Here is a 14,423-nt window from a genome sequence, read left to right as displayed (position 1 = left end):
TCGGTCCCAATTTTTCATCTTTGCTCTCTGGTCACCCTAACTGCATGGCTCCCCCCTAAGGGCTCGCTGGGGAATGGAGCTGGGTTGCTTCCTCCCGGTGTGCGTGGCAGCTCCCCCTTCTCGCCGGGCTGGGGAGGCGGCGCTGGGTGTGCAGCGGGGCGGGGAAGCCCCGGCTCCTGTGGCTGGAGCCTCCCCACCCTCCTACCCCACAGCCTCTGCCCGGACTGAATGGGGAGCGAGAGCGGCTCGGTCCCGCAGCGCTGAGCCCTTCCCGCGGAGCCCGCGCTGATTAACCCGCCTGAAGCGCCGCCGGCCTCTTTCGCTGGGCAGCAGCGGCGCCGCCCGCCCTCCCTCCCAGCCGGCATGTCCGCCGCCAGACAGCGCAGCAGCAAGGGCAGCGGCTCGGAGAAGGGAACCCAGTCCCACTCCGGCGGCGCGGATGACGTGGCAAAGAAGCAGCAGCAGGCGGCGGCTCCCGCCAAGGGGAGCAAAGCGGCGGGAGGCCGCCCGTCCGCCTGCAGCCTGGGCAGGGCTTTGAACCTCCTCTTCTCCCTGGCTCTGGTGGCAGCCGCCGCCTTCTCGGGCTGGGGCGTGCAGCACCTCCGCGGGCAGCTCGGCCAGCTCAGCCTGCGCCACGAGGGCTCGGCGCGGCAGCGGGAGGAGCTGGCCCGCGCCCTGGAGGGGGTCGCGCAGAAGGTAAGGGCAAGGAGGTGGGTGGTTTCTCTCTGTCCACCCGCCAGCCCCTCAACTGGCGGGCAGGGGGCGGGGGGGGGGGCGCTCGCAAAGTTTGCCAGGGCTCCCCAAACTCTGGCGACTCCATTGCTGTGAAGGCAGAGGGAGGCCGAGCCTGGAGGCGAGGCGGTGCCGGCGCTCGGCAGGAGCAGACAAAGGGCTAGTCCCCAGGAGAAGGGCTGCGTCCGGTGAAGACGCCCTTGGGGAGCGCTCTCCTGGCGAAGGGCTTCTCTACCCTGGCTCGCTACAGCGCTGCAACGCTCTTGTTCACGGGTGCGAAAAAACACCCCCCCCCCCAGCACAGCAAGTTTAAGCGCCCCTAAAGCGCCAGTGTGGACGGTGCACCAGCGCTGGGAGCGTTGCCCCTCATGGGGGTGGGGGTTTTTTTTTAGAGCGCTGGGAGAGCTCTCTCCCAGCGCTGAGCACCGCCACCACACAAGCCACATTAAAGCGCTGCTGTGGCAGTTTTTTAGCATTGCCAGTGTAGACTAGCCCTAATAAATCCACCCCCCCCCCCCAGGCAGTAGCTGTGTCGGGAGCAGAGCAGCTCTCCTGCCAACCTAGCCTTGTCTACACTGGCACTCAGGTTAGTGTAACCTATGTTGCTCAGGAGGGTGGCTTATTCACACCCCTGAGTTATATCGAAGTAATCTTGGCTATTCCTACACCATAGATAGCAGCAGAGCATGTTTTGCTTTCACCCTGTCACTGTTTTTGACTATGCATCGCCCTTATTTTCCTGCAGTTTTCAGTGGCAGTCGAATTTGCTGCACACTATGAAAAGCAAAAATCCCACTTGTTTTAAAAAGCAATAGCGGTAGCACCAGAACTGCTGATTGGCTGCACCCTCACTGCTTACAGTGTCTGCCAAATTCCTACATTATCTCCAGCCAAGAGGATGAGACCAGCAACTTCTGTTGCAACTGATTTCCACAGGAGTGTAATGAAGTAGTCAGTGAAGTGTGTGGCCCAATTGATCAGAGAGGTACCCTTTTCCTTGAAACTGGAGGATGCTATTTTTGCTCAAACGGAATCCACTTCTAGGCTAGGGCTTCAGGCATGGCAGTGCAATGCACTTCCCATACCTTTCAGGATGGCTTAAAATATTTCACTTTTTAAAAAAATGTTAGAAATACTGTCAACTTAAAATAAAAATCACACTTCTGTTAGGAAGTGTTACATACAGTAACACCTGAGATTATTATAACTGAAATGGATCAGAGAAAAAATGTCTGTTTTTTTCAGTTTGTGGGTTTTGTACATCTGAGAGCACCCTGTGTATAGTCATTCAGTTTCACTGTTTTCCCTGTGTGATCAGTAGGGCATCGAACTGTAAGCTGATCCATGGGGATCAGGTGTTTCCATGTAGGTGAAGAATCTGCCCACAGTGGGTCAGTGTGCAGGATAGGGGGTTTAGTTGGTCAGTTTCTTGTTTGTTTGTGTGGGTCTTTTACACAGCAACAGGGGAAAGAAAAACACCTACAATGCATATGTGATTGTAGAACTCATTTTTTCATGCTGGCTGGATTTCAAGTTCACATGGTACTGACGAACGTGACAGGCACAACATTTTAATTTGCCTAATATTTGTTTAAAGATATATGGGGGAAGGGAGATACTGGGATCAAAAGCTTGGCATGTATGACATAGGAATATAATACATAGCCTCAGTATAAGAACTTAGGTAGTTATATAATTATTTATTGTATTTTCTATGGCACTCATCACTTCAGTATCTGAGCAACTCACAGACTCTAGTGAATCAGATTTGCAGCATCCTTGTGAAGAAGGAAAGTATTGTTTTCTCCATTTCACAGATTGGATGCTGTGGCTCAGCCAGATTATGTGATTTGGCCAAGATCTCACAGATAGCCTATGGCAGAGCCAAGAACAGAAGCCAGATCTCTTGAGTCCCAGTCCAGTGCCATCACCACAAGCCTATTTGTCCTCTAATAGCTGACAAGGGATTTAAACTAAGAGGAGTCCTGATCTGTGAAATTCGTAGGCACACAATTCATATCAATTTCTGTCCTCTACTTACTCAACAGGCAGGAGCTGGCTGCTGTGAGTGTGTTCTGTGTGAGCCCAAAAGAGAGCGAGCCAAGACAGTGCAACACTGAAGTTTTAGTTTTCCTTCCACACATACCATCCCTCTCTCATCAAGCACTCACTGAAAGTAGAGTTCTTTATATCTACACTAGACATAAATAAAGTGCAGTGGTGTCACTGTAGCTTAAACTCTATAGGGATGGAAAGGGTTCTTCCGTCAACCTAGTGGTGTGTACAGCGGGCCTTAGGTTGGGTTAACTACACTGCATAAGGTGTGAAATTTTTCACAGCCTGAGCAATGTAGTAAAGCTGTCTGCAGGGCATGTCTTTACTAGCCACGTTAAAGCGCTGCCACGGCAGCGCTTTAATGTGGCTGTGTAGTCACGGCACCAGCGCTGGGAGAGAGCTCTCCCAGCGCTATTAAAAAACAACAACAAAAAACAGCACCTCCATGAGGGGAGTAGCTACCAGTGCTGGGAGTGTGGCTCCCAGTGCCAATGCACTATCTACATTGGCACTTTACAGTGCTGAAACTTGCAGCGCTCAGGGGTGTGTTTTTTCACACCCCTGAGCAAGACAGTTGCAGCGCTGTAAAGTGGCAATGTAGACACGGACTAACTTTATAGTGTAGATCACGCCTAAGTTCCTAGATGTAATCATACTATCATTTCTCTCTTGAGCAGCCTGTTACAGCCATCATTTCCCAGGGCTAATATTTTGTTCTATAGCAACAAGACATTTTTAAGGAGAGCTTTTTCTGAAAGAGAGCAATTCGAATTCAGGTGCTGTAACACCAGGCAGTGTCTCTTTTATTCTTCCCTTGCTTATCAAAGGGAAGGCTGAGGTTATTGGAAATATCAGCATCACTCTACTAGTTTCAATATTTAGATTGGGATTTTCAAAATCTATGGGATTTGGGTTTCTAGTTCCCTTAGGTCCCTTTGAAAATCCCAGCCTTAATTTGTCTTGAGGCCTTACAAGCATAGGGATATGTAAAATGTGCTCCTTTCATCTCTGGATTGCTGTGGCCAAAATCACAAGTTAATACCAGGCTCTGAGAGAGAGGCGCACAAATGATGTTTTAAATAATTAGCTATCCAAGGTGTGCCTACACCTTGTATACTGTGTCCAGTTGTGGTTTCCCCATCTCAAAAAGGATATAGTGGAACTAGAAAAGATTCAAAGGAGGGTAACAAACATGATCGAGGGTTTGGAACATACAAGGAGAGAAGATTAGGGCTGCTCAGTTTAGAAAAGAGGTGACTAAGGGGTGATCTGATAAAACTCTAAAAAATCATGAATGCTGAGGAAAAAGTGAATAAAGAAGTGTTATTTACCCTTTCCCACACTACAAAAACTAGGGGTCACCTGATGAAATTAATTGGAGCAGGTTTAATACAAGAGGAAGTACTTTTTTCACACAGCTAACCTGTGGGACTCATTGCCTTGGGATGCTCTGATGGTGAAAAGTATAACTGGGTTAAAAAAAGAACTGGGTACATTCATAGAGGATAGGTCCATCAATGGCTATTAGCCAAGATGGTCAGGGACGCAACCATGCTCAGAGTGACCCTAAACCTGACTACCAGAAGTCAGGAGTGGAAGACAGGAATGGATCACTCCAAAATTGCCCTGTTCTGTACGCTCTCTCTGAAGCTCTGGTACAGGCCACTGTTGGAGACAGGATACTGGGCAAGATGGACCATGGTCTGACCCAGTTTGGCAGCTCTTATATCTATGTTCTAGTTCCAAAGGGAGATAAAACTCCACCTACCTGTGTGTCAAGGATGGCTAACATTAGGCATGCATTTCTAATGTAAGGATGAAAGGCAGAGGGAGGAGATCAATTCATGGCCTAATATCACTGTAGGATACTGTGCTATACCTATATAGCACTGCCAGTTTAGGCTGCTTTGAGGGAACTCCATCCTCCACCCTCTTTGGTCTTTTGCCATACAGAGGCATTGTCAGAAGTAAGAGTTATATAAGCTCATCTGCTATTCACATCAGCTGTAGGAAGGGAAAGGAAATTATGTGGAAAGTTGTAGTTAGTCTTTGTAGTATAGCACAATTGACAGAGGAGCAAAGATTATTTTAGCACAATTTACAGAGGAACTAAGATTATTTGACATGTTAACATGACTTTTTAAAGGAGAAAACTGGTTGTCAGTAGAAGAATATTTTTCTGTCTTGTATATGATATTAAGCCTTTCAAAGACTGTGATTGAAATCCATGCCTTTGGGGGCACAGCTAGACACACACCTCTTGATTCACTTTTTCCACAGCATTCATGATAGACATATATGGACATTTATGATATCCCCCCTTAGTCATCTCTCTTCTAAACTGAACAGCCCTAATCTTTTTAGTCTCTTCTTAAATGGAAGCCATTCCAAACCCTTGTTTTATAATGAATGTGAACTGTTATTTTGAAGTTAGGGTTTTATCCCTTTCTTGCAAAGGGCTCATGTAGGGGTCAGCAAGCCATTTAGAGTAAATAGGCTGAGTACAAGATTATTAAGATTAATTAAATTAGAAATTGGTCTATCTTGACTATATTGGGCTTGATTCTATTTTACATTAGAGCTCTGATCCTCAACCACGTGGCCCTGTAGTAAGTTAAAGGTGCAGGGGAACGGCTTCAACCTACATCACTTGGCATATGGTCCATCAGGGTCATTACAAGAGGAGAATGAGGCATAGTAGAGCTCCATTCTACCATGCCCCAACAAACACCCTTCTCCCTATGTCAGGAAAGAGGGTGGGGATCTGTCTCATAGACTCACAGACTTTAAGGCCAGAAGGGTCCATAATGATCATCTAGTCTGACCTCCTGCACACTGCAGGTCACAGAACCTCACCCACCCACTCCTGTAATAGACCCATAACGTCTGACTGAGTTACCAAAGTCCTCAAATCATGTTTTAAAGACTTTCAGTTACAGAGAATCCTCCACTGGCCACATCTGGCACTTTAGGCCTGACCTGGCACATTGTGACATTAGAGAGCCAGATTCTCTGGTCCGATAACAGTAACATTTGGAGACAGGTTAGTTAATAGGATGAACTTAGCACATTAGTTTAATTTTACAGCTGTGTCTGCAGGAGGAGATAGGTGAGCAATAGTTTCCCTGCACTATGTAAGGCTTATAAACACCTGATGTGTGACATGACAACTTTAAAGAGATACAGAAAAAAGTTCTGTAGTGAAAAACTCTGTATATGGTAAAATCAGACTGAAAGACCACTGGGCGGTAACTACTGATAGAACCACATTATCAATTTAATAACCATTGCCACATAGCAATTTGAGTAACATTATTATTCACATTTTCCCATTTAATTTCTTTCTAGTCTCATGTAAGACCTTCAGGGTACAAACTGCTTAAAATGTAATCATCTTTCCTTTAAGTTTTAAAGGTGGCCTGCAAAGGAAAGGATTCTTTCCCCCTCTTCCCCCCCTCCCCCCCATGCCCTTTTTGGTTCTTTCTGATATATGAAGGCGGCCTGGGACTTTTTTTTGAGGCGAGAAGGGTAAGGAGCAGATATGCCAAACCCTCAAAAAAGCTGCAGAAATTGGGCTTGTTTTTGGCTTAATTGGCTTGTGAGTTGCTTGTTGGCCAGCTTTTAGCTTGTTGCTTCTTTTTTTGATTGGCTCCCGGCAAGCAGGGGCAAGTGGGGGAGAGAGTCAGAGGTACACAGCAGGCCCACCACGGTCCCAGACTGCAGGCCAGGGGGATCTAGTCACATAGAGTATTGGGGTTCTTAGGGATTGGCTTGTTTTGGCTTAGTTTTGAAATGGGATTAGCTTGATTTTTGGCTTATTGTGAAAGTTGGGGTGCTTATTTACCGCATGAAAGTTGGCAACTGTGGTAAGGAGTTAGGGCATGGACAAGGTAGGATTCAAGAGTGGGTTTTTTCCTGCTTATTTTTCTATTAGAAATATCAGGTCTTATCTACTCTGTTTTTCCTGAACAACTGGAGAAGCAGTGAGATTATAACATAATCAAATTAGATTGAAACTTGAGCAATTGAGAGGGAATTTGATTTTTGAACAAACTATTTAAAACTTTGCTTTTTGTTAACACCCATTTACCTCAGACACCTGACAAATGTTTGGGAGAAAGACTGTCTTTGTTAAAGATTCAAATACTCTTATCCCTTCAACAGAAGGCTGAGAAAACTCCCTTTGGTGCTCCAGCAAAACAAGAAATAGCTATGATACTATACGGTGTTTCTTAGGGCTTGTCTACACTACTGCTTAAGTTGATGTAACTTACATCGCTCGGGTGTGAAAAAACCACCCCCGAGTGACGTAAGTTACATCGACTTAGCGCGATGTACACAATGCTTTATATCAGTGGGAGATGCTCTCCCACCGACATAGCTTCCGCCTCTCGCTGAGGTGGAGTAATTACATCTGCGGGAGAGCACTCTCCTGTCAACGTAGCATGTCTTCACCAGACGTGCTACATTGGCGCAGCACAGTAGTGAAGACAAGCCCTAAGGAATAAATTTAGTAGACTTTGAAAAAAATTGGAGGATGGGGAGAAATCTTTTACCCCTTCTCTATACATCCTGAAGAAAAAAAGGATAGTAAAACCGTGCTTCCTTTGCAGGTCACCTGTAAAGTTTGGGGATTACTTGGACCTATCAACAGTATATCACTTAATGTTTGCATTTAAAACAAAATTAAAAGACTTTTGGCCAAATCCTGCAGTCCTTACTCAGCTCAGACTCCCACTGAAACCAAGGGAGGTTCAACCTGAGCATCCAAACCTGCAGACATGTATCTGAATAACTTACTTATTCATTAGTAACTAAATTAATGAGCTAACTCATGTGGGAAATGTTTGTAGGCTTGGGAGCTGAATGAAGACCTCATGACTTGGCCTTTTATAATTAAAAATAAGATATTTTCTTTTAAGTGCATTCATTTAATAATGTTATTTACAAAATGAAACCAGGTCTGAAGCTGCTTATCTAATCAATAAACCTGACAGACCGCATGGCAGTACTGATTAATGCACACTCCACATGTGTAGCAGGGAATGAGCCAAGACAGCATCTCCAGGATTCCTGTAGCATGCATTATTCACCACTGCCACACAGCCAAAACCTGTAAGAGTTCTTTTGTGCAGGATCCCCACTGAAGTCGGTGTGAGTTTTTAAAATCACTTGGGGTTTTTTAAATTGTGTGAATTTAGTGCTTATGGAACGTGCCACTTTCATAGACCCAAAGCCTGAAATTCTGTTTATCCGCAGAACGGGTCCAGCCAGGCAATGGTCGTGCAAGCTTTCCCATTCATATGCCTAGATCCTTATTCTAGGTGGGAGAGGTAGTTCAGTCTTCATGCCCAGTGATGCCTTGGCCTCTGAGCTGAGACTGTCAATAAATGTGCCAGTCAGTGCCAACTGTGGAGGTAATTTCTGTGATTTGGACAGGGAGCTGGACTGAAACCATCAGCTCATACCAAATAGGCAAAGCCCTTCATGTTCTCAGAAGAATTTCTGAGTTTTGAAAAAGCCACTATTTGGGTTTTACAGACTTCACTTCAATTTTGGCTTTTTCAGGACCTGGGAATTTTTCAGAGAAGCTCCCCTGCTGACCCTGGCCCATCAGCACAGCCCCAGGGCACGGAGCCCCATCTGCACCCCTTCCTGAGAGAGTCTGTGCAGGACAAGTTCTCCTCCTGACCCCAACCCTTTTTCAGTACCAGTCTGTCCACTTTCCCTGCACAGACTCTGTCTGAACTGATGGGCCGGGGTCAGGAGGGGAGCAGAAGGCTGCACCCCATGAGCGCTGGTCCCTCTATTGGACACTGGCTCTTCAGTGCGGCCCCTGGGCATAGGGCTCCATCTGCATCCCCTGCTGGGCATATCTGTGCTGGCATAGCCCCCTAGCATAGATGCAGCCTATACCAACGGAAGGAGTTATTCTGCCAGTGTAGGAACACCACCACCCTGAACAACGGTAGCCACTTGGCTGGAAGTATTCTTCTGTTAAGATACCTGCATCTATACTGGGGGTTTTGTCAGCCGTAACTATGTCGGTCAGGGGTGTGTTTTTTCACACCTCTCTCCAACTCCTCTATGCCGGTATAACTTTCCAGTGTAGCCCAAGCTTTTGTTTCTTTGTGCCTCAGTTTCCTATTTGATAATAGTACTTCCCAGCATCACCAGAATGCTTGAGGGAGGGAACAGTAAAGATTCTGAGGTGCTCAGATACTACAATAGTGGGGGTTATACGTAAATTAGGTAGATAGCGACATCCTCATCAACTAACATAAGATGAAAATTTAAGTTGAAAATATGTGGATTTCTGTTTTTAGGTGCATTCTCTTCAAGCCACATTTGGAGGTTTTGAATCCATGATGAAAAGTGCTCAGCATAAACAAGAAGTTACTGAGAAGAGTGTTAAACAAGGGGAGAGTGAAATAAATCGAATCAGTGAGGTTCTTCAAAAACTACAAAATGAAATCCTGAAAGACCTGTCTGATGGCATCCATGTGGTAAAGGATGCAAGAGAACGAGACTTCATGTCACTTGAAAACACTGTGGAAGAAAGATTAACAGAGTTGACCAGGTCTATCAACGATAACATTGCCATATTCACTGAAGTCCAGAAAAGGAGCCAAAATGAAATCAATGATATGAAAGCAAAGGTGGCTTCACTGGGAGAAACAGATGTGTATAAACATGAATTAAAGGCTCTGAAAGATGCTGTTGATGAGATGCAAACATCCATGAAAACCAAAGAGAAGGCCATAGAGTCTCTGAAAAGTACAATAGAGTCCATGGAATCGGATGTTTATACTGAAATCAAAGCATTAGTCAATCTCAAACAGGAACTTGAGACGTTCAAAGAGACTGCAGACACAGAACACCTTTCATTGAAAGCTTTTCAAGAGAAAGTTCTTAAAGCTGAAGAATCCATTATGCAGCTCCCTGATGAGATTAAAAGACTGGATGAAGATTTACAGCAAATTAAAGCCAACCTTAACAAACAGGAAGAAAATGTACTCTCCAAAAATGTGTTAGAAACCCTTGAAAAGAACAGGGAAGGCTTTGAATTCAGATTCAGAGGTGTAGAAGACAATTTTCAGTCTCTAAGTTCTACTGATGCTCAACAGACTGAAAAGATGGAATCACTTCTTTCTAAGCACGAAGCGTATGAAAGAAAGCTAGCAACTCTAGAGGAAGCCATTGCATCTCTGCGTAGTACCTCAGATGGTGATGTACGTTCAATAACAGACACTGTGCAAAGTCTTAGTGAATCTCAGCTCTCATTATACCATGATGTTGATGAACTGAGAAGAAGTGTGAGTGACCTACCAGACTCTGCTGATGCACTTCATAACATCCAGAAACAAGTTAGTGCTTTGCTGGATCAAGAAAAGCCTCAGATGGGCCAAGCACAATCTCAAGACTATCTTGAAAAACTGTCTTCTGTAGAAGGCTCTGTAGACACATTAAGATCTTCTGTCAATCAAGTTGAATCTGACTTGAAAATGATAAGAACTGCAGTAGATAGTTTAGTTGCTTACTCAGTGAAAATAGAAACAAATGAGAACAATGTGGAGTCTGTGAGGAGTTTGGTAGATGACCTAAGGAATGATCTGGATAGATTGTTTATGAAAGTAGAAAAGATACATGAAAAAGTTTAAGTGAACAGTGCTAACTGTGCAGTTATCGAATTTAAAAGAATAGCTTTTGTATACCCAGTGTTTTGACACCTCCAAAGAAAACAAGGACACATAATTAGAGACAGTTCTGCTTAGTTCCTGGATCTCTCTTCTGTTTAGTTTCATTTTTAAAAGTTTTGTGAGTTCGGATGGATAGGTGGGTGAGTACGGTAAATTACTAAGGCCTAGTCAACACTAGAAAGTTGTACTGCTTTAAGTATACTGGTATAGTTACAGCAGCACAATCTCCCTACTGTAGACATTGGCCTGGTCTACACTTAAAATTAGATAGACCTACCTTGATTGCTCAGGGCTGTGAAAAATGTGCCCTGTGCAACATAATTAGGTTGACCTAACTCCCTGGGTAGATGCAGCTAGGTCAAAGGAAAAATTCTTCTGGTGACCTCACTACCGCCTCTTGTAGTTAATCCGTCTCTCCATCGACTGAAAAACTCCTTCTATCGATGTAGAAAACATCTACGCTATGATGCTAAGGTGGCACAGCTACAATGCATAGCTGTGCCACTGTAGTGGCTGTAGTGTAGACAGACCCATAGATATATTGATATAAAGGTGCTTTATACTGGGTTAGCTATTCCTCTAGTGGAAGGGGAGTAGCTATATTGGCATAAGGTACCTTATACTGCTGTAACTGCATCCACACTAGGGCTTTTAGTGGTATTACGGTTTTAAAACCAAACAAACACACCCTTAATCAAAATATTCATGCTGGTAAAACTAATACATGTAGACTAGGCCTGAGGCAACTCATCTGTTTCTTCAGCTTATTCCACCGTGTAGGGAAAGAAGCAAGTTCTGACTGCCATGCATACATAGCCGCACACAGGAAAACTCATGGAGTGGGGAGAAGTATAGGGCACCTACAGACTCTAGTTCTCCAAAAAACGTGAGACGAGAGCTGCTGAGGGGTGTTCCATGGCACTGCTAAAGAGCAGAAATATTTGTGCCCATATGCCCCTTTCCCCAGCACCTCCAAACCCCCATGTACAGATTAGCATGGCTGGGAAGAGGAATGTGAATTGAAGGATGTGATTCATTGCCAGAGGGCTCAATAACGTTTTGCCGTGTTATTTTGGGATTATTTACATTGTCAGAATCTCTCCCTTGAAGTCGTAATTCCTTTTCGTGGTATCACGGTTAGTTGCTGTGGAGATGATCAGGGCTTTGAGTGAGGAAGACTGAGGAGAGGAACTAAAAACACCACTGCCTATGCCGGCACAGCACCCTAGTGTAGTTGCAACGTACAAGGACACAGGAGTTGTTCTGCCAGTGTAAGAACACCACCTCCTCCAGTGACTTTAGCTATGCCAATAGAACCCCTCTCCTATAAGCGCACAAACTGGGGTTTTTTGTCAGCATACCTAGGTTGCTGCATGGGGGAGGGGCGACACACCCCTGACTGACGTATGTTTTAGCTGTAGACCAGGCCTAAGCCTGCTAATAATACCACAGGAGGAGGAAGAGAAGATTCAGAATGATACCAACAGAATTGTTTCTAAATAAAATACCTTTCAAGATTGCCTCTGAGGTGATAGTGACTTTAATTAGTATTACTGTATTCTGTACAACTGGAGTCGGTGGGAGTGTGTCATTGACTTCAATGGAGTACGAGCAAGCCTCAGGTTGGCTGAGAATCAGAATGACTGTCAAATATTAAAGAATTTCAAGCATTCTAAGAACCTCTCCAACATGGAACTTTTTGGGGGGTTGTACCCTAGAAAAGGATTTCTGATTTCTTTCTGAGGTTTACTTTTCAAAGGTTGTTTTTCAAAGGTACTTATGCCTTGGTGCAGACTGCTCTGTAAATGGGGATATCTGCTAGCCCACATTACAGAGAGTGTAATGCATGCCCTATTTTAACCAACTCTTTGGCTGCATTAGAAAATGATTCATAGAACTAGCACCTCCAACAAATGGTAATTTCTGGGAACAGCAGAGGTAAAGAGGGAGTTCCCTTCGATATTTAAGAATAAAATACCCAGCTATTTGTAATGCTGTTCCCACTGTACATAGTGAGAAGTTGCTAATAAGTCAAGTAAGTCTTAATAAGTGAGGCGGATGCACTGCATTGAGATAAATTTTGTTGTTACTTTTTGAACTGCACTGTTCTTTGTTGACTTTTCTTTTCAAGTTTCTAACAGTTGTTTAGGTTACTGTGAAGTGAACTGTATGGCTTATTTACAGTATTTTTAATACATAATAAACACTTGGAATTGTGTTTTGATTTTTTTTTTCATGTTGCTTATTGTGAAAGGTACTTAATTTAGCATTTTGCAGAATATTCCCACTGAGGTTCAGGAGCTAGCTGGGAGTGGAGTGGAAAAGCCTCTAACTTGTTCATCAGAGCCTCAGCTTTAATTTCAAAACCAAAAAGTAACAATAGCAGCTGTTATGATTGTAACGAAAACCTTGACAATGTGGCCTGAGCATAAGTGATGCAACAATGTTCATCTGAGTTTGCAAAGAGCCTGAAACAATAGCTCTGGGTTGTGAACTGTCCCATTTATTTCAATGAATGCTAATTCAGACCCCAACAATATTTTAAAATGCCAGTTAACTGTTTCACTGCTCAAAGCATGTAAAACAGAAATATTTGTCAGTTCAGGACAACTGTACTGTATTCCCCCTCCGTGGTCTAGCCAGGATAGCCAGTTCAGGCTCCTCAGCCATCACCTCTCTGGCGTGGATACCCACATCTCTTTTCCTTCTGACCAGGGTATTTCCAGGCTGACCAGTTCCCTGCTACCACTGTGTTTTTTCCCATTAAAGAGTACCCTAAGCAGGCCAGCTTCGCTTCTCCCTTCAGATGATATGCAATATAATTGCCACAATTTTAAGTTACCACACAGTTCTTTCTAAGCAAGCAGATTTTATTTTTAAGGTAAAAGCATCACAGAGAGAACCTATTAAAAACAATAAAGAACCTACACGCATGCTGATAAACTTACCAGAGATCACCCCAACCCTGATGTGGGCTCTGAAAGGTGAGCAGCCCTTTTCCTATGGTTTCAAATTCATAACATGCTTTGCTTAGAACAGATACTCCTATGAATCTGTGAGTCAGTCCTTTATCCAGTTTGAGGTCTTTGAAGAGACTGGAAATAGGTAATCAGCCAGACAAGGTGTCCCCTCTCCAGGGCAAAGCTTCAAATAGATGAGATCTTTGCCTAACCAGAGGGGTTATATTAGCATACCCCCCAGCAGAGTTTTCCTGAGAAATCCACTTAATTTTACAAGTTCACATTGTTTCAAAAAAATCATTTGAAGTTCCTAATATTTCCCAAGGTTTACATTAGTCACATCTAGAGGAGTTATATGCACTTGCACAATAACACATAAACAATTGCCTTTTAAATACGATGGACCCCAAAAGTATAAAACAAACCTTCAGATTTATCCAGGAGATTGTCCTACACTGCAATTAGATATCTGTGGCTGGCCAGTGCCGTCTGACACACCCTGAGCCCCGTGACCCCCAGGGGCTGGTTAATTGTGGCTGAAGCCAAAGCTCTGGGACCTTCCTACCTCGCAAGGTCCTAGAGCATGGACTCCAGCTCAAGACCAAATGTCTACCATACAATTAAACAGCCCCTTAGCTGGAGCCCCACAAGCCTATGTCAGCTGGCATAGGCTAGCTGTGGGGTTTTAATTGCAGTGTAGACATACCCAGTATCATATTATGTAGATCTACACAATTTAAAGGCAGCAGAAGCTTGCTTTGAATGGGGGTAGTGGGGGTGGTTGCTCAGCTCAGGGGTGGGGAGCCAGCTCCAGGCTGAGAAAGGGGGTCCTGGCAGTTGGCATCTGTTGACAGGGGTAGTTGCTCCTGGGCCTGACCCAATCAAATTCCTACCCACTTCCTAGCCTGAGCCCAGAGCCTGCAGTGGCCATTCCATTTCATCCCATCCAGTCCCACTCTCACCTCTGTGCCCCGCC

General features: G+C 44.6%; 1 protein-coding gene across 1 annotated transcript; it reads left to right on the top strand.

Moving 5' to 3' along the window:
- Positions 1 to 151: 151 nt before the first annotated feature.
- On the top strand, positions 152 to 12,711 carry CKAP4 (cytoskeleton associated protein 4). Its single transcript, XM_073324265.2, has 2 exons — positions 152 to 696; positions 9,114 to 12,711. Exons 1-2 carry the CDS (start codon positions 364 to 366, stop codon positions 10,446 to 10,448), a joined length of 1,668 nt encoding a protein of 555 aa, XP_073180366.1. The 5' UTR covers positions 152 to 363; the 3' UTR covers positions 10,449 to 12,711.
- The last annotated feature ends 1,712 nt before the right edge of the window (positions 12,712 to 14,423 follow it).

Source organism: Lepidochelys kempii, chromosome 1, assembly GCF_965140285.1.
Source record: "Lepidochelys kempii isolate rLepKem1 chromosome 1, rLepKem1.hap1, whole genome shotgun sequence".
In the NCBI taxonomy this organism is placed as follows: domain Eukaryota; kingdom Metazoa; phylum Chordata; order Testudines; family Cheloniidae; genus Lepidochelys; species Lepidochelys kempii.
Note: the sequence above shows the minus strand (reverse complement) of the source record. Positions and strands in the feature narration are given on the sequence as shown.